Source organism: Diachasmimorpha longicaudata, chromosome 11 (assembly GCF_034640455.1).
Source record: "Diachasmimorpha longicaudata isolate KC_UGA_2023 chromosome 11, iyDiaLong2, whole genome shotgun sequence".
Taxonomy (NCBI): Eukaryota; Metazoa; Arthropoda; class Insecta; order Hymenoptera; family Braconidae; genus Diachasmimorpha; species Diachasmimorpha longicaudata.
In genome coordinates this window covers 5,286,691-5,306,759 of record NC_087235.1, presented here as the reverse complement: position 1 = coordinate 5,306,759, position 20,069 = coordinate 5,286,691, and the positions used below count along the sequence as shown (strand labels likewise).

Genomic DNA, 20,069 nt, shown 5'->3' with positions numbered 1-20,069 from the left:
TGACTAGAGTCACGGAAATGAGGAGGGGATTGACACGAGATATCGTAAACATCTGAATAGCAATGAGGAGATAATTACGTTCACTCTGGCATTCGATCTCTGTTCAAAGTAGCTCGAGACTTAGTAAATTCAGAGATTGTCGAAAACTACCCTATTTTCAGGAAACTCGATGACATTTGGAATCGTAAGTTTGACCTCAGTTTTATAATCGTTTATGTTTTCTCCATAAAAATGTTAAAAGTCAAAACTTAAGCCCAGAGGCTTAAGGGAGATTGCTGACGCTTGTGGAGCGGATTCAACCGCAAAATTTCGTAGCGGTGGCGGATGAACTACGATGGTGGACATGGTTGTCGGTAAAGCATCACCACGGACTACGTGGCATTCAATTTGTAGGGCGATTTGGGGTTTTCCGAAAGCTCCCGGAATATTCTAAATCCCATTTGTGCATTTTTGGCGTCTTCCTGAGCTCATTAAGAACGGAGAAACAATTTTTTAATGAACAAGTGGATTTCGGGAGCCTCATCCATCCACGCCAGAATCGACGGTGGCGTGCTCCACCGCTGGAATCATAACTAGCGTTGGCATGGGGTCGGCTGACCCCCGGGACCTATCCTCTGAGTTGAAGTTGTTCGGATAGTGTGGGTGACGTGACCGTAGACTTTACGGACTTCCGAAAATTCATAGCGTTTCCGTGGTAACGGCATAACAGATCAATTTGACAACTCTGTGACCCATCGAAAGATACAAACAAGAAAATTTATCAATTATTGTTGGAAGTTATTATTTATCAAAATGAGGGCACACCCAGCGTGGGTGGACAGAGTTGAAGACAAAACGGAGCAATGGTAATTGTTTATATTGCCAGTATTGTTGAGTTGTTAATAATTCAATGATGTTTGGAATTACAGCATTTATGATCTGTGTTTTAATCCTGATGGGAGTCAACTCATTGTTGCTGCTGGCCAGCAAGTGCTTGTTTATGAATCAGAAAAGGGGGTGTTGATTCAAACTTTGAAAGGTAAATAAACACAGTTTGTGGCGGGACAAAACAAACTGGAGAATATTTCAGGAGCGAAGTAGTAAAACGAAATCCCTGCGTCGAGTTTTCCGCAATATCTTGGAATCTAAGAGAGATAGAGGAATTTTTCCATAATTTGTTGCAAGTAGGCCAATAATTTTCCCCGTTTCAGGTCATAAGGACACAGTTTATTGCGTGTGTTACGCAAGAGACGGGAAAAAATTTGCCTCCGGTGGTGCTGACAAGAGCGTAATCGTCTGGACATCGAAACTCGAAGGAATTTTAAAATACTCTCACAACGATGCAGTTCAGTGTATGCAATTCAATCCAGTGTCTCACCAGCTCGTCAGCTGTTCTATATCGGACATCGCCTTTTGGTCCTCTGAGCAGAAAGCAGTCCAAAAGCACAAATCAGGAGGTCGAGTCAACTGCTGCGCCTGGACAAGAGACGGTCAATACCTAGCGATTGGATTAGCAGCTGGATACGTGTCTATCAGAAACAAAAATGGCGAAGAGCAAGCACGAATTGAGAGATCAGGAGCAACGTCAATATGGAGTCTATCCTGGGGTCCTCTAAAGGATGACTCTAACATGGATGTCCTCTGTATAGCAGAATGGGGTGGAACAATATCCTTCCATACCCTATTCGGTAAACAAATCGGCCGAGAGAGAATTCTGAATTTCATTCCCCTAAAAATCACACATTTTCCTGAAGGCCAGTATCTCCTGGTGGCTGGAAGCAACAAGAAATGTCTCTTGATGACCCACGAGGGAATTCAACTTGCCACAGTCAGTGATTCTTTCTCGACCTGGGTCTGGAGCTGTGCAGTCCATCCCTCCTCGTCTCACGTAGCTGTGGGCAGCCAAGATGGCACCATCACCTACCTTCAGATCACCTGGAGCATCGTCCATGGTCTCTACGGGGATCGTTACGCCTATCGCGAGAACATGACTGATGTGATAATCCAGCACTTGACGACCAATCAAAAGGTCCGAATTAAATGCAAAGATTTGATCCAGAGAATAGCTGTTTATCGAGACAAACTAGCTGTTCAATTACCAGAACGAGTTATTATTTATGAACCATCTGGTTCCAACGACAGCATGCACTACCGAATTCAAGAGAAACTTCCCCAGACACTGGACTGCAGCCTCCTCGTGGTGACGTCCAGCCACTTGGTTTTGTGTCTTGAAAAAAGACTCCAGAGTCTGTCATTCACTGGACTCGTGGAGAGAGAGTGGATCCTAGACAGTCCTATCACGTATATCAAAGTGGTTGGAGGCCCAGCAGGGAAGGAGTGTCTTGTGGCGGGTCTGAAAACCGGTCAAGTGATGAAGATTTACCTGGACAATCCTTTTCCCGTACATTTAGCCAAGGTAGACGGTCCAATTCGCTGCTTGGACGTCAGTTCACTCAAGGAGAAACTGGCTGTTGTCAGTGAAACCAATACTCTATCCGTATTCGATCTTTATACTGAGGAAAAACTCCAGGAGTTTTATGACGTAACGAGTGTTGCCTTCAATCGTGCCTTCGAGGATATGATGTGCTTCTCAGGTAGAGATTATTTGGCGACTAAAGTCGCTAATTTTCCAGAGTACAAGCAAAAATTTTGTGGATACGTCGTTGGTCATAATGGCTCGAAAGTCTACTGCATAAATGGGACGAATATTATCCGAGTTGAAGTTCCCCTGTCCTCCACGATGTACCAATATTTGGAGATTGGGATGTTTGATGAGGCTTATGCTATCGCTTGTCTCGGTGTTGCTGAGAGTGATTGGCTGGCTCTGGGAATAGCAGCTCTTGATAAACTGGAATTGAACATAGCCTACGCTGCATTTGCGAGACTTAAAAAATTACGGTACATTGAAATTGTGTCTGATATTGAGGAGAAACTGAAGTCTGGAGAGTGGGGAAAGGAGGCCTGTATGGCAACTGGTGCTGCAGCAATGGGGAGATTACGAGACGCAGCGAGACTCTATCAAAAGGCTGGATTACAACAGCACGCCCTTGACATGTATTCCGACCTGAGGATGTTTGACATAGCTCAGGAGTTCATAGCAGCTGGAAATACACAAGACAGAACAGTCCTCCTACGAAAACGTGCCGAGTGGGCAAAGAGTTTGGGAGAGCCTCGAGCAGCTGCAGAAATGTTTCTCGCTGCTGGTGATGTCCAGAGGGCCATAAATATCATAGCGGAGTACGGCTGGATTGACATGTTGATAAAAGTTGGCCGGCAATTGGATAAAGCTGAACGTGACAGTCTGTCGATAATTGCGAAGAAATTGAAACAACTGGGAGCAACTCATGGTGCAGCTGAAATTTTCAGTCGCCTTGGGGACGATCCAGATGTTGCTGATGTCCTCGTTGATGCCCAGGCATGGCCAGAGGCCTTTGAACTTGCCGAGAGAAATCCCAAGTTGAAATCCAGGGTTTATGGGCCTTATGCGAGGTGGTTGGCGGAGACTGGAAGATTCTCAGACGCACAGAAGGCTTTTCAGACTGCTGGACAGCCGGAAGAGTCCATCGTGGTTCTCACAACATTGGCTAACAATGCAGTGTGTGAAAAAAGATTCAGGGATGCTTCCTATTTTTACTGGCTCCTGTCTCAGTTGAGTTTGGAGTTGAATAAAAATTCTGAGGACGTTAAAACTATATTTATGGAGTATTCTGATAAAGCTGATGTGTATTATGCGTATTTCGAGGTGTTCAAGTACATGGAGGAGCCGTTTACGTCGTTGATGCCTGAGGCACTCTTCAATATATCAAGATTTTTGTTGATGAAGATTCAGGGATTAAGAGCCGAGGGAATTTCAAAACTGACGATAACTTATGCACTAGTGAAACAAGCGAGGATTCTTGGAGCTAATAAATTAGCGATGCAATTGCTGGAGAGATTGAGGGGAATGAAAGTTCCCGAGCATCTTCAGGCGCAAATTGAAGTCTCGACACTGGGGGCTCGAGCTTATCAGTACAGGGATCCTGAGGAGCTACTGCCACTGTGCTACAGATGCTCGACCTTTAATAGTCTTTTACCGGCGAATAATTCGTCTAGTAATCGGTGTATTCAGTGTGGACTCAAGTTTCAACATTCTTTTGTGATGTTTGAGACTCTTCCTCTGGTGGAGTTTGAACTGGATAATGCTATTACTGATGAGGAAGCTGAGAGGTTGATTGAGGAGCCAGTGCCTTCGGATGATAATTCTACGGTTGTTGAGGATCAGTTGACGATAAATAGTAATGAGGCTGATTTGTTCACTGCCAGGCTAATCAAGTTTGACGATAAAAGTGGAGGGACTGTGATCAAGGTTGGCAGGGGAGTTTTGAGGAGTATGGAACCGTCCAGTGTGCTTATTGTTAAGTGGCCAGAGCCGTTCAAGACTAGGTATTATAGGAATTTATTGACGGATCTCCAGGTGACGTTCTGCAAATCGTGTCTGAGGGTGAGGATTCTTATCCTTCTTAAATCTTTTCTCCTCCTCCAACATTGCCCTCTTCTTCCTTTTAACGAGAGTTATTCCTTTCAGTTCTTCCACGCGGATGACTACGAATTGGCACTTCTCCGGCATGGACACTGTCCCTTCTGCAGGATCTCAAGTTCGTCAGTGAATTGATCGAACTCTAAATTAGCTATCACCTCACGTACCTGAATTAAAACACTAATTGATAGCCTTTACCATGGGTGATCGAAGGTTTGATGACACCTTTCAGACATCGAATATTCATATCTCGCGTCTGACCGATGCGAGGGACGTTTACTGTCTGGTAGACTGTTGCCCGGAGAGAATTTTTCATGAAAACTCTATTGAGCGCACAGGAAAGAGGGGCAAAGTTACGGCGAGAGAAAAATTCTAGTCCTGGCGCGGTAAATCGCATTGGGAGGAACATGAATTTTTCTCCGCATTTCTGGGAAAATTTATAAAAAATTGGCGAGAATTCTTTTTCTCTGCGCTTCCTTACGTGCGGATAAATAAGAGAAATGATTATCTTTATTTACTCCTGACTTTTACCAATTTTACACAATTTAGAAGTCACCCGTAGACGAAAGGGGTCGGGGAAACAAAAATATTAAAGAGGTCACAGATATGAAACAATAGTCCAATTACTGGGCACGTGGACACGAATTAACAATTATTTTTTAGCTGGTGAAGGCGTATTACATCAGATCTTACGACCCCGTCATTTAACGTGTTGGGGTGTAAATCGCTAACGTTGCGCCCCAGTTACCTACATTCGTCCATTATACGTGGATTTGGTTCCCATATAATCGTGGAGTGTTTTAATTTTCCCTTCAACATATTTTCGTCCAAATAAAAATAACCACTTTCGTGTCTACTTATCATCCGGATTGGAAAAGAGATATGTTATGAAATTTCCGGGGTTAACAATAAAATGTATGTCCCATTCACTCGATGGAATGTTATCATCATCAGAATCCTTATTATAATTTTATCACTCCTCAATCTTTAAATTAAATGTAACGCAAAAAATTGTACAGAGCATAATTAATGGAGAAATCAGTTGTTTGAAGCATTGCGTACATTGTTTTAAATAATTGCACTCCGTTGCCAGGATAATCGGTGTAGAATATGAAGAGGAGAGAAGTCGACGATTTCGATATAACACCGAACTCTAGGGGTTTCAGTTTCGTTCACATTGACTGTTACACTGGGTATGTTCATCATGATGGTTTCGAATAATTGTCTTTCCAGCTGATCGGAATTATCTGCTGCGAGATCGCGTATGATAACAGCTGTGTGGATATCACCAGGTAGAAGGAGGCGAGTAATCACACTTTTCAATCAATCGACTTCTGATCGACTTAAGTTTTGGCTCAATGAAATTGCGATTATGAACATTGAGAGGAAAAATTTTGCACTAGACATGATAGAGGAATGTAATTCCTGACCTGAACTCAGGCTAGTTCATCTCTTCTTTTGGTGTAATTTCAATACTCAATGAACGAACCCATTAGTTACATATACTAGCGGTACTCATAGTCCAGTTATCCAAATTATCCTGACATTATTGAATTTACCAGTCGAAGAGTTGCTAATTGTCATGTCTGTTGAGCAAACTATTCCCCGTTATCCGGATCGTTGAGACGGGTTTTGAAGAAATTGTATCAGTTGACGGTCGAGAGATTGTGAAGATGCTGGGGTGGATTTTCAGTTTTATTGTGGTCGTCACAATAATTATTTCCGGTGAGACCACGACCTGGACAACATCCCTGGGGGATGATAACCCGTCAGAGGTCGGAGAACATAGGGGTCGCCAGGCAAGATGTAAGTTCTGGTGGATGCATCCCTCGGGGATAATCCGGAGATTTATTTTGTCTTCTGATCATGTTAATCCTTGAATTTTAGTTTTCCCGCTGTTCAGTGTTGTACGTTTCGCAAACTCCGAGTGCTCCGGCTCAAATTCCTTCAATGGAACGTGTTTCACGAAAAGAGAGTGCTCGAAGTATGGTGGGAACCCTTCGGGATCATGTGCGACTAATTTGGGAGTTTGTTGCACTTGTACGTACAGTTGGATATTTTCAATTTGGTATAGGATAGAAAAAATTATCAGTAAAAATTACGAAACTTAAGGGCACTATTTGCTCATTATCTACGAAATTGAGTAATCGACGTCGTTTTCATTAAATATTTCTCGCCATAGATGAGCTACTGAATTAATGAAATTTTTTTTTCAGTTCGAAAGACATGTGGAGCCACTACTAACATTAATAACACGTATTTTGTGAATGAAGGATATTATTCGGCTCATGATGGGCCCGAACGGTGTATGATTACGGTGTATCCGTGTACTACAAATATATGTCAGGTACATTGTATACCCGAAACAGGGATGCCTGAGGTTCCTGCACCTTTTGCAGTTACCTTTAGCACCCAAAACCGCGAATTATCCCAATCGGTCCGTATTAATCCCTCACCTGTTTTTTTTCAGTTAAGGATTGATTTCCTGGATTTTAATTTGGCTCAACCGAACGCATCAGGCATCTGCGACTTGGATTTCTTACTAGTGACTGGAGCTGCTAGAAGGGTTCCTCGCATTTGTGGAGAGAATGTCGGCCAGCATAGTAAGTTGGTAGACAATTATTTTCTCATTCGGGAATTACGGAGCTTCACGTAATTTTTACGGAAAATATAATCTTATGATTCAAGACATACATTTTCCTCATTTTTATTTTGTCATACGTGAAACTCCTAAAATCAAAATTATATCAAGTAATTTATGTTCAGTGTACGTGGATTTTAACGGCAATAATCCTATCACAATTTCGATGATCACCAATGCCGCTTATCGATTTTCTCGCAAATGGAATCTGCGACTTCAACAGATAGCGTGTGACTCCCCTTGGCGAGGTAAAGAATTGATAAAAAAACCTTCGTATTTCTCCCATTATCACAAATTCTACCCCCTGATTGGACTTTTTATGAAATTACAGCCCCAAGTGGTTGCCTACAGTACTATAAGACCGTGTCCGGGACTGTGATGAGTTTCAATTACGGAAGTACTCCGAATCCGCGAGGTAAATAATCCAGACTATTTTCCGTCAATCGATTCTTTAACTTTTCTCAACACGATAAAGTATCGCTTTGTACTTCAGTACCAACAGCTACGTCCATTGGAACTAGACAAATGCAGAATTTAAATTATAAGATCTGCGTTCGACCAGCGTTGGGAGACTGTACAATCGAGTGGTCGCAGACGGACTCAACATCGTTTGCAATTTCCGGAGATTCCGGACTTATTACTGGAGCCGCTGACGAAGATTTATCTGAGTCGGGTACCGAGTGTACCCACAATTATGTGATAGTTCCAAATCCCGTAAATACAGCCGGCGGCCGTTACGATACAGACAGATTTTGCGGAAATGGATTTCAGACGAAAACAAGCGCATGTTTCATACTTTATGTTGTGACAAATCCACCTGCAGACGAATTCGTGGACGTGGAAAATCGTGGATTCACTCTTAATTATCGACAATTGGCATGCGAAGTTTAATAAGATTTCAGATAAACTATTATGACGGGATTAATACTGATAAGTTTTTCAATAAAATAAAAAGATGTCAGTGACACAAACCACCTGGTAGTCGATATCTGATTTCCCCCCTGTGCCTCACCTCGAATTCTCGCCTGAAATCTCGAATCCAATGACAATGGTCAGTCTCGTGACAATGACTGTCTAAATAAAATAAAATAGCATCGAAACAAACGAGTCATTTTATTTATATTTAATACATCAGATACCACCGTTATTCCGACAATACTGAACTTCCACTGTGATTCTTCACTCGCTCTGACATTGCTGAGTACCATGTACCCAGATTCGTATGTTTCAGAGCGTCCTTAAAGGCATCGCAGCCCTCGATACTCCTTAGAATTCCGTAAACTGCGAGATCTGAAAGATCTGGGTTATTTCCTCCCATGAATTCTCCACCTCGCGTACTGATGGCATTTAACCACGTATTTATCTCGTCATAGAAGGACTCTCGTACGTCGGTTTTGAGATGATGTCTCTTCGTGAGACGTTTTCCGATCATCCACATGGCAAGAGCACCGACATTCACCATTAAGGCTCTTTCCCACGCTGGGAAATATTCCTCCCACCGTCCAATCTGTAAATAGTTTTTTTACCACAAAATCCATTTCATGCAATCCAATTTTCCGATCATTCGAACGTTTCAAATTTACCTCTGAGAACCAATTGAACGTTTGATAAGCTTCCCCTATAGTTCTGTACACATTCGGAGATAATGTGTGTACAAAAACATCATCTGCCCATTGTCTCCACTTCCGCTCCTCCCTGCGAAATGACATTACCAGAAATGTATGATAAAGTTATATTATATACACACTAAACTCGTTCAGAAAAAGAGATCACGTCTAGGACTAGGTCGAGGTATATTGGTACTCAGGAGTACTTACACAATATCATCGAGTGTCCTGTCTTTGGGAACCGATCCCTGATACATCAGAAAATACTTATTGACTATTTCCTCTCTGTAACCCTTCTCATCGTTGATAGCAATACTCGGGAAATACGTCGCAAGTTCATCAATTTTGTGACCACTGTCGTTGAGGTAGGAGGCTAATAAAGAGACTATCATCGAGCTATCATTGAGAGGCTGATATCCACCATCGACTTTTGCAAGTAATATAGGAACTTTTCGATATTTTGACCACTTTATCTCGCCTCGAAGTACTGGGTCCACCTCCACAACATCGTAGGAGATCCCGTAATAATCCAGGAAGGTGCGAACCTGTACAGAACAGTGAATCGATTGGCCATCGTTCGATCGAAAGGGCCCATGGTCTATTTTTTGTACTGCTCATCTACCCTACGAGCTTTTTTTTCGAGATCTATTATTCCTGGCCTGTTATGGTCGGATCTATTTCAGACCGATCTTTCGCCCCAAAACTGTCACTTCTATTTCCTGAAATATGAATTTATTTACCTTGCAGCAGAAGGGACATGTCTGATACTGGAAAAGGGTGAGTTTCAATCCGGTGGAATCCACCGCCGAGACAACCTGAGACCCAAACAAAAGAGTGATGTAACCCCATACCTGTGACAATTTCAACTAAAATCACAAGGTCACAATACCTTCCTCGAAGTCGATACAGATGGTTTATATTTAAGAATCTCCGTCGCAATCTGATGTCCCTCCATCTCGAGATGTTTCCTGTCTCGTTCGATTTTTTGATAGGCATAACCTGCACCAATAGCACTTCCAACAACAGCACTGATCAAACAAGTCTTCAAAATTCCCCTCGTAGGTTTTGGTTCCTGTACAACAGTACGGAATGTCCTGACAATATTCTCCTCCCATAATGTTGTATTTTTAAACAATAAATGTCTCGAGACTCGCGAGAATCCGCGCAACACAGCCATGTTTGAAACTCAATAAGCCGAATCATAAAGCCAGGGACATAACAGGCCAGATGGCGACACCCGCGAATTCTAGATTTTACTCCACACACGTCCGATGGCATCGACATAATTTTCTCCCGTTATTTTTTTTGTATTTTGTGAAAATGGTGAAAATATACATGTAACAATAGCCAATCCACATTCGCGTTTGTGTTGGTCTAATGAGTGATGCGCGTGAATTGAGAATCACAGGATCATTCTCTGTTCTATTCTCTTGTCATCCGAGTTGAGGTTAAAACTGGTGAAATCAGAACACAAAGAACATCTCAAACCCCGATAAAGTCACATAATATCTGATACATTAATTAATCAACGGTTAAACAATGGAGTGTGATCCATCAATTCCGGATTTCACCGAGTGTCTGCGTCAAATAGTATCAGGTACGCCCGATGAAGTGCGTCAAGGATGGATTAATCTACGACAACTTGATGAGGAAGTACGGGAAGACATTGAGTTCAGGGATGTTATGGGTGCAATAAAAAGAATCGTACACAGGAACATAACAAATGTCAATCAAATACCCCACTTACTCGTGTATTTTTCAACACGTCTCAAGATGAATCCTTTTGAGGGTAACAACATTGGGCATAATTTCTTGTCTACGGGACGAGAAGTTAACAATTACACACTTTTTCTCAAGAATACAGCTGGCAATGACATATCACTGCTTGCTGATATTGTAAAGGTACTTGACGAGCACTACATTATTTATTTACCGACGCACATGACTAACTCACAATTCTGCGAGGCCATTGTCACATGTCTCGCCGAATTTCAAATGCCCGGACAGTCTGATAAAATTGTCAAGTTGAAAAGCAGTTCCTCGAGAATACAGAATTACGTTAGAGCAATTTGCTATCGTTTTGGTGGCCTTCGGGGGCAAATTTTAATATACAAGTGCCTGGAGACACTTTACAGTATAATTCAGGACGTGGAAAGGACCTCGTTACCTGGCGCAGCACTTGTTGATATTCTCAAACTGATTGAAGGACCGGAGCCAATCCAAAAAGCAGTTCAATTAATTATATCGAAGACCCAGAACGATGATAATCTCGAGAGAGCCCTGAAGATACTCTGCACGTGGTTGTCTCAATGGCTGAAGGACGATTGTCTTAGTCTTTGGATATCAGCTTTTATACAGGGACTTGAAGAGAAAAAAAAGTACTCTGTGCTGAACAGGGTTGCTGAGGATTGCCTCAAGATGACGATTAATCGATTGAAGATTCCCATGGCACGCCAGCACAGTATAGCACTTGTTTTTTGTTTACTACGTAAACAAAGTACTCCAGTATTGTTTCATCGTGTCATCAAGGATATAGAAGAAGTTTTGATGAGAATAAGTACCGAGCCATCGGAAATTGGGAAGAAAACAACCCAGAGTCTTGTTGATTGTTGCAAAGCACTGATGATGCGATTTCCTTCGTATTCGATTTATGAGACACTTGAAAAGTCATTGCCAGTTGAGCCACGAATGGAGGTTGTAAACAAAATACTCAATGAGTCACTATGGGAGGAAGAGACTCGAGATGACATACAAAATCGTTTTTTTATCAATAATGGTAAAGTTGGACTAACGAATTTGGGAAATACGTGTTACATGAATAGTGTACTTCAGGCACTTGTTATGACGAGACAATTTTGCCACGAGGTGATCAGTTATAAACCATCAACGGATACAAATGCTAATCTGATACTGAGGAAATTGCAAAATTTGTTTGCACTATTGTTGTACTCGAAGAGAATGTCTTTGTCACCGACTGATGTTCTTCAGGCCTCCAGGCCGTCATATTTCACTCCAGGTCAGCAGCAGGATAGCTCGGAATTTTTATGGTTAGTAGGAGACGTTGAGTAACTTTTCATATTTGGTGATTTGTTTAATATCTATGATTTCTTTTTTAGTCATCTACTTGACGTCATCTACGAGCAGGAAAAGTCACATCCGCTGCAGTCCGATGACCTGGAGATGAAGACACTGAAGTCTACGCCTGAGGAACAGGATGTTGAGGATATGAATGTCGATTCAGAGGGCTGTGGAATCACAAGATGGACCACAGAGGAGGATTTGACTGAGGGTACGACGTTGAAGAGGAAGACTCAATCGCTGGCTGATTTCACTGATGGTAATGAACAAAATCAGTAATGCAATTCAATTAATTGGAGAATATTGGATGTTATTTGAAATATTTATTTATTGCATTGCTACCCATATAATCAATGAAATTCAACTACTCTTGATGCAGGTGATGATTTAGCCCGCAGCCCTCACCTGAGTGACTCTCACTCAGACTCAACAGACAGTGGAATTCAATCAGTAGGCGGTGAAGACTCATCAACTCCAAACCTAGTACACCGTGTCTTCGGTGGTGAATCAAAAATCACTTATCAGTGCGCCCAGTGCGACACCAGCTCCCACAACACGGATAAATTTCGAGATCTTCAGCTCTGTTTTCCCGAAGGGATTCCCGAAAATCAAGAGGTCACTGTACAAGATCTTATAAACTACTACTTAATACCAGAAAATTTAACCGGCGATAATAAGTATCGTTGCGACAAGTGCATGAAACTCTGCGATGCCCAGAGAATTATAAAACATTTACGTGCCCCAGCCCATCTCATACTGACCCTAAAACACTTTCATTACGACACAGAGAGTCGTTTGCGTACTAAACTGAGACATAAAGTGAGATACAACGAAAAAATTCAACTTGAAGTATCAACACCAATGGCAAGTCAGACAGAAACTTATCAATTGTATGCTGCTGTTGTACATTCTGGTTACAGTATGGACTATGGTCATTATTTCACTTATGCGCGTGATTCAATGCAAAATTGGTACAAATTCAATGACAGCTATGTTTCTAAAACAACACTGGATGAGTTCAAGGGTTTAGAACCACCAGACACACCTTACATACTTTTTTACGAAAAAGTTACAAAGACTGATGGAATTTATGAGGATGATAAGCCTGATTTAGCTAATTTGAGTAAACATATACAGGATTTAGTGGAGAGAGATACAAATTCTTACGATGAGGAGATGAAAAAACAAGCAGAAAAGAAGAGAAATCAACGTGGTCATCACATATCTCTTCTCAGACGTAATGATAATTCTGATGATGAAAATCCACCACCAAGTAGTTGTCGTGGATCTATCAATTTACCGACCAATCAATGCTTATTTTAATTCACTAAATTTAGTTGATTGAATGTTATTAACAATAATTTATCTATTTACATTCACTCAATCGTTCATTGATTGCAATTTGTTCAATAGATATGTACGTGCCAGACATTGAATTCAAGCAATTGAATTGGTCATTGTCTCAAGATTTTTATCATTTATTTTTCTACTGGGCATTGGTATAGGAACACTTCATCGAGTTATTCTCCGGCCAAATCTTCTCGAGCTTCCGTGATTTCTTAGCTCATGGGTTTTCATGTATGTGGAGAAGTTTTTTTTTGGACAGCACTTGGATGGAATGGAGGACATTTCAGTTGGAATTTATCACTTGGATGCTTTAATGTCTGGGGAATTGGCGATAGGTGAATGTGGAATGATTGAGTTAAATATTGTCACAATTTATAAACATAGAGGAATTTATTAGTTCATCTAATAAGCTAAATCAATTATTTATTACTGCTTTGGCCTGGCTACTGCATTTGGATTCAGTTTCTTGTCGACGTATCACAAATAGTAGTTGCATTATCAGGACTCTTCTCCTTCCAGGGGACGGAACGAAAGGATTTCCTTGAGATGGGGGGAGGGGGGTTGGAAGTGATTAGAAGTTCTGAAAGTGCGAATATTTCTGAGAAGAGAACATTGATCCAAAGGTGACGTCCAGTTGGGAGCCGTAATAAATAATAATGTTGGCTGGAAAAGCCTCAAAATCCCACTAAATAAATTCGTAATAGACATAATTTATTTATTATAATTTTTGAATAATATGAGTCTTTGTTAAAGACGTTTAAGCTTATTATTTTCATTTTTCATGCTTGTCTGGATAAATAATACAAAAAAAAGGATAAAATATTCAAATGAAAAAAAATATGATTTTTTAATATTAACAATATGAAGAATCAAAGTGAACGTGTGCTCTCAAGAGTTATGAAAAATGAGGAATGTTGTCATAGATGTACATAGCTATTTAAAATCGTCTATAAAAAAAGGAAAAGCATTAGAGAAAGCAAAAGGAGAAAAAAAAACAAATCATTGAACGTGTTGGAAAATCTGTGATAAATTTTTACTCGCATTGCTAATTAATTGTGTTTCATTTCGATACAGTATTCAGACAACTGAATGAAAATTGAAGAATGCGGAACATTGCAATAATAGTTGTATTTTCTCGCCAATCGAGTTGATGTGAAGTTTCTGTGTTCCATTCTTTCTGTTTTATAACTTATTCAGTCAGACATCGTGTAAATGAAAAATTTCAATAAAAAAGGTACCAATTAATGAATGTCCGGTTGTAAACACATAATTTTGTTGAAAATATCCTCAGTGCAATGGGAAAAGCAAAGTGAAAAGTATGAACAGAGGGCAGACGAGGATTTCTACTGAATAATAATTGGTTAGTTAAATAATATACAGAAGTGCAAATTAAAAATGATGGGTTTAGTTTCACAGATTTGGAAAAGTTCACGTGTCAGAATCGAAAACTTTGGTTTAATGGTTAAGATTTTTTAAGTAATATTACTGACTTTATTGCTGATTAATGGTGTCTGTGAAAAATCATACTGTACTAGCTAATCGATTATCTTTCAATCAGTACTGGTATTCAGAAATTTTTCAGTTATTTCATCATTAAGTAATCAGAATTTAAGCCGTTCCATTATTCGATGGCTGAGTAAGAGGTGCACTCCACTAATCGGAAACTGTTCATTTGTGGTTACTAAGTAACCGACTATTGGATGAACCTTAGCAATGATGATTACTCATTAATTGATTAATCAATAATGGCTCAATTCCAATATTTGAGTGAGTGTTTCATCAGTCGATCGTTAATATCAATTACGGATTGGTTTAGTGTCGGCGAAAAACTTCAATCATAATTACTGATGAATGGAGTAATTGGCGATTTTTCTGTGTCAATATTTAATCTGAGGAGAAGTTGAGAAATATTAATTGCCATTACTCATTGACAAATTGAACGGAGAATTTATACCTGTGAATATCGATTGAATGAATAATAAAAAATTGTCCTACTCCAATTATTTATTGCTCAATCACTTTTTTCATAGTCGATTTATGATTACTAGAATAATCAAATAATGTTAATATAAAATTAATGATGTGGCCGTCTTTGAATTCAAAAAAAAATTCTTGTTCATCTGAGTATATTTTCTAATGATGTCGCATGACGTTTTTTAAATCCGTGAAAATGAGGTCATTTGATGGTACTATACACAAATTAGTACTATTTCAAGGTTCGCATATCTCTACATTTTTTCATAGCTGTACAATAACTTTTCTGATATTTTTTATTGTACCGTTCAGCAGTTACGATGACGTGATTTTCATATTTCTGATTTTTTTGCATTTACCCAAGAGTCTGAATCAGATTAGAGCAACAGGTGCTCTGTGTTCGCTTATTCACTCCACCGGGATAGTTATGAGACGGTTTTGACAATCGATACCGAGGTGCCTAGAGCTGGAGTAGAGAGTAGTAAACCCGAGTGTGGAAAGGGTATATTAATTCAGCTCCATCACTCGCGTATTCCAAATGATATTGTTGTAATAAACGAGAATTGGATTGTTCCATGAATTGTCGCCATTGCCATGTGGTTAAACAATCTCTACCTTTCTAGTAAATCCAAAATTATTGATAGGTATCCAAATTTTTTATAAACCTGATCACAAATCAGTCTTTCATATTCCGTAAACCATAAAGAAAGTCGTAAAACCCATGTGAAACTATAATATTTCTCTTGATATAGTTTGGGTGAGTACATAGTTTATCATAGTTCAGTAAATATGAATTTTTGAGAAGACATTCACTTTGGCATAAATCGCTTTGATATGTTGAACCCGTCTCTCAGAGATTAAGGCGTACGATATTAACGGACAGGTGATTTTTATGTTCATCGCTCTGTCTAATACAATTTGCTTGCCGAGACACTTCGTCCATAAATTTAAATATCAACGGAGAAACTCTAATGATGGCCTGTCCCAAGTTTCTTTCTCAAGTTCCTCTTCGAACTATTTTCCATTAATATTTTTTCCGGGCAATTTCTTTATCCCTTCAATACCCAGACTTTTATTCACTTCTATCGCTCAAAAAACTCCTCGAAATGTTCCTAAAGTCGTAAATGGCAGTAGAAGACAGTTGTCAGTTGACTGGCACCTCAACGGCGCCAATGCGTGCCCAAAAATGAGCCTGGGAACACTTGGTAAAATACTAAATTTGTTTCTCAGTGGAGGGAGAATGAAAACGCGTAGGATGATTTATTTGCACTGATCCAGCCGTTTTCGTTGATAGTAATCTTACGTGCAAATATTTAATATTTGTACTCGAGCAACAGAAGTATATATTAGTTCTAGTTTCATATCAAGGACGGATCGTTTGATTATTCAAATAAAAGTTTCCAAAAATTGCTTAACCGCATAGAAAATACCTCGAGCGATTAATTAATGGTATAAACATCGCGTGATCCATATTTGCAGATCTCAGGTGAACGATATTTACGCGTGGATTTTGAAAAGTTATAAAAATCGATACGATACGTTGTAGTTTAATCTAGTCGAAAATGGTTCTTTACCTGGCAGCGATCGTGAGTTATCTCGGTATATTTGCAAGTAGTACATTCATGGGATGGAGTTCACCGGTATTGCCACTTTACGAAAGAGACGATTCACCATTTCATCTGACGGGTAGCGAAGGAGCATGGGTTGCATCATTGAATCTTTTGGGTGCAGCTGTTGGTCCACCAGTTTGTCTGCTATTTGCTCATTCCGTCGGACGAAAAACTCTTCTTATTTTTAGTGTACTACCTTTTGTGATAGGATGTATCACGATAGCATTGGCTACATCAGTCTATGTGAGTATTCCCAACAATTTTCATTCCTAGAAAAACTTGCAGTTTTTGAAAATTATTTCTAAAATATCAAAGATAGTACATTTCGATGCAACTGTAGGAAAGTGTTTTTAGAGTCGGTAGAAAAATTTCCCTTCGTCGAAGATCCTCTAGGGTTCTTCAGAAGAATTATGGACAGAGAGGAGGATCTTTCTGGTGTTCAGAGAAGATTCTGGGGAAGATGATTGCGATGATTCTTCTGGAGAATTCTGGAAGATCTTTGGCAGACAAAACTATTATTTTCTGGAGATCTTCGAAATAAACTCTTCTGGTCTCCCCGAAGATCTTCTTAATTGTAAATTCGACCCAGCCAATTGAGATTTATCTCTTTCCTTTTAGCATCTGTATTTCGCGAGATTCATCAGTGGAATGGGCACAGGAACAGCAATTTGCGTGATGCCAATGTATCTCGGTGAAATATCACCCCCACACCGTCGAGGATCCCTCTTGGCATTCATCATAATGTCCTCAAGACTGGGAATACTCTTTGCCTACGCAGTATATCCATTCGTATCCATCGCAGTTGGAGCACTGGTGTCCATGATTCTGCCACTGGTCTACGTACTGTCATTCATATTTCTACCAGAGTCACCCTATCACTGGGTGCGAAAGGGTAAGCGTGATGCTGCTGCTAAATCCCTGGTACGTCTGAGAGGAACCAAAGACATTCAGGAGGAATTGGATCGGATTGAGACATCTGTCAAAGCGGAGATGGCCAACAGTGGTGGTTTCCGAGAGCTCCTCTTTGTTCCTGGCAATCGAACGTCACTCTTTGTCAGTGTTATCCTGGGGATGATTCAACAGTTGTCCGGAAGTCAGGCAATCATGCTGTATGCACAGAATATATTTGATGCTGCTCATGTTGCTGTTGCTGGTAAATACATGGCGATAATTCTTGGAGTTGTTCAGCTATTCTTCACTGGTGTTTGTGGATTTCTGGTTGATTATTTTGGTCGACGACCACTTCTCCTGTCCTCCACCGTTGGATCACTAGTATCAACTGCCATTATTGCAGCTTATTTTCATTTAAAAGCCATGGAATTTGATACTTCTCATATTGAGTGGCTTCCAGCAACTGGATGCATGTTGTACGTTGTCTTTTACTCCCTTGGACTTGCTCCACTTCCAACGGCGATGACCGGTGAACTCTTTCCAACCAACACAAAATCTCTTGGTTGTGCTACTGCGGTTTTCTGTACTTATATTGTTGGATTTGGAGTTGGTAAAGTTTATCAGATTATTTGTGACTCGGTGGGAACTCACGTTGGATTTTGGATATTTGCGGGTTGCAATGTGATAGGAATTATTTATATTTATCTTTTTGTACCTGAAACGAAGGGAAAAACTCTTCAGGAAATCCAGGAGGATTTGAATCGCAGGAAGAGTGTTATATCTATGAAAAATAGTGAGTGGGTGGCTGGGTGAATGGGCTGTAGGGGGATTTCGGGGGTATGGACATTTGAGACTGACTGATGATCGCCAATTTTGGTACAGGATCATTCAGACTGTTGAAAATGGAAAGGGCTTTCTTGGAAAATTTGAATTTGGTTTCCATTGTCTTGCGATAGTGACAAAGTTATGTGGGAAAATTGGTTTAGAGAAGGGGTAGAAAAATCGGTGTTTCTTGTTCCGGGTGTTGAGATTTTCGATTCGAGAATGTCGAGAGTTAATTGATTGGCAGAAATTGATGAAGCAATTTAGTGTGGATGTCTCCAATATGAGGATCCCTTTGATAGTTTGGGGTTGATGACAACTATTTTTGGATGTTCAGTCTGTCTTTAGTTTCGAGACAATTCAAAACTGTATTAATTATTATTTTCGTGATTGACATTATGACGGTGTCAATTTCTGTTTCATCCGTTACTGACTTCCAAAATTGTACTCTTTTGATCGCTAATGAAGACTGTGTCGACTGGCTTGAATCTCGATTGTATTAAACAAAATGGTACAGTAAATTTTTCGAATCTTCTCATGTACTTTATCCAGTATTTTCCTCTCTGTATGTGCAATAGTAAAAAAAATATATATGTGAGTTTGCGGAGGGATCAATTAATTTACCTTTCACATATTTCAAAGCTGTTCCTTAAATTTGATCCTTCCAATAAAAGGGAAGCAGATGCACCAGTTTCCGGATACTTTATCCAACAAATAGTCACCCCATCGAAAACTAGTACACTCCGGTCCTATTCAAATGAGTGATATGTCATTGAACCAATTTCACTGATAATGTAATTGAATTCAAAAACATGAAAGCGTTTCGATTTTATGAAACATATTAAACGACACTATTTATTCAAGAGATATCGATTGAGAATGTGGCGAGCATGTGCGTATTAAGAGACACTTGGGTCATGGCACGTGGAGATTTCGTATTTCTAATAATAAATTTCGAGGTCATTGGCATAACTTCTTTGTAAATAGTCTAATCGAGCACCAACTGTTCAAATACAGTATTGCAACAATGTAATATTTGACTCCTGAATTCAATGGCAGAGTGGAGAGATAGGATAAGCACTCGTGGAATGAGTATTGCTTCACATTGTTCTGTTACTTTTGCTACTGTATTTTACTTGCCGGCGTTTTAATCGGATTCAAGTATAATCACATGGAAGATTGAGAGCTTGCAAAGTTTGACAATCTCATGTTAAATATGGTGGGTAAGATAAATGAGGGTTTTAATATAAACAAATTTTGTAATGAAAATTCTGAAAATATACGAGTCCATTATATTTGTGAATGTTTTTTTTTTAACTCATAATGCGTCTTTCCTACAAAATGTTTATGAATGAGAAGGGCAATACAGACTGATAAACAAATGTGAAAAGTAATTGTTACTATCTATCGATTAGTTTTGGCTAATTCTGTTGCGTTCGGAGTTACCAAAATTTCCGTCAAGAATGAAGAAGCAGAATTCATTGGGAAGCCAACTGTAAATTCATTAGCAAGAATAACCATACACACTGATGAAATACACTCGCTTATCTCGAAAAAGTACAGTTGTGCCTACAATAAACGTATTTAAAAATTTAATCCCATTT

At 39.8% G+C, this 20,069-nt stretch overlaps 5 protein-coding genes across 10 annotated transcripts; 4 read left to right on the top strand and 1 right to left on the bottom strand.

The window, feature by feature from the left end:
* Positions 1-44: 44 nt before the first annotated feature.
* Positions 45-6,129, top strand: Oseg1 (Outer segment 1). Of its 5 annotated transcripts, none has more exons than XM_064130760.1 (5): positions 45-184; positions 259-845; positions 909-1,018; positions 1,191-4,459; positions 4,544-5,546. In XM_064130760.1, the coding sequence occupies exons 2-5, from the start codon at positions 793-795 to the stop codon at positions 4,628-4,630; spliced, it is 3,519 nt and encodes a 1,172-aa protein (XP_063986830.1). In that variant the 5' UTR covers positions 45-184; positions 259-792; the 3' UTR covers positions 4,631-5,546. The 5 variants fall into 5 exon arrangements, 3 of the variants coding, with proteins under 3 accessions (XP_063986830.1, XP_063986832.1, XP_063986829.1); XM_064130762.1 differs by having other exon boundaries at positions 46-184; positions 254-845; XR_010299869.1 differs by adding an exon at positions 5,729-6,129 and having other exon boundaries at positions 154-845; positions 4,544-5,410.
* Positions 6,080-8,184, top strand: LOC135167511 (uncharacterized). The gene is made up of 7 exons (XM_064130777.1): positions 6,080-6,301; positions 6,383-6,535; positions 6,712-6,842; positions 6,966-7,098; positions 7,262-7,384; positions 7,468-7,551; positions 7,630-8,184. The coding sequence occupies exons 1-7, from the start codon at positions 6,169-6,171 to the stop codon at positions 8,025-8,027; spliced, it is 1,155 nt and encodes a 384-aa protein (XP_063986847.1). The 5' UTR covers positions 6,080-6,168; the 3' UTR covers positions 8,028-8,184.
* A 46-nt stretch (positions 8,185-8,230) lies between these two features.
* On the bottom strand, positions 8,231-9,949 carry LOC135167508 (prostaglandin E synthase 2). Its single transcript, XM_064130772.1, has 5 exons — positions 9,633-9,949; positions 9,484-9,558; positions 8,954-9,288; positions 8,720-8,831; positions 8,231-8,643 (listed from the first exon to the last, which is right to left on the bottom strand). The coding sequence occupies exons 1-5, from the start codon at positions 9,918-9,920 to the stop codon at positions 8,281-8,283; spliced, it is 1,173 nt and encodes a 390-aa protein (XP_063986842.1). The 5' UTR covers positions 9,921-9,949; the 3' UTR covers positions 8,231-8,280.
* A 50-nt stretch (positions 9,950-9,999) lies between these two features.
* On the top strand, positions 10,000-14,417 carry LOC135167501 (ubiquitin carboxyl-terminal hydrolase 35). The gene is made up of 3 exons (XM_064130765.1): positions 10,000-11,790; positions 11,860-12,080; positions 12,201-14,417. The coding sequence occupies exons 1-3, from the start codon at positions 10,283-10,285 to the stop codon at positions 13,142-13,144; spliced, it is 2,673 nt and encodes an 890-aa protein (XP_063986835.1). The 5' UTR covers positions 10,000-10,282; the 3' UTR covers positions 13,145-14,417.
* An 877-nt stretch (positions 14,418-15,294) lies between these two features.
* Positions 15,295-19,787, top strand: LOC135167506 (facilitated trehalose transporter Tret1-2 homolog). Of its 2 annotated transcripts, XM_064130770.1 has the most exons (3): positions 15,295-15,899; positions 16,724-16,995; positions 17,371-19,787. In XM_064130770.1, the coding sequence occupies exons 2-3, from the start codon at positions 16,765-16,767 to the stop codon at positions 18,454-18,456; spliced, it is 1,317 nt and encodes a 438-aa protein (XP_063986840.1). In that variant the 5' UTR covers positions 15,295-15,899; positions 16,724-16,764; the 3' UTR covers positions 18,457-19,787. The 2 variants fall into 2 exon arrangements, with proteins under 2 accessions (XP_063986840.1, XP_063986839.1); XM_064130769.1 differs by lacking the exon at positions 15,295-15,899 and having other exon boundaries at positions 16,520-16,995.
* The last annotated feature ends 282 nt before the right edge of the window (positions 19,788-20,069 follow it).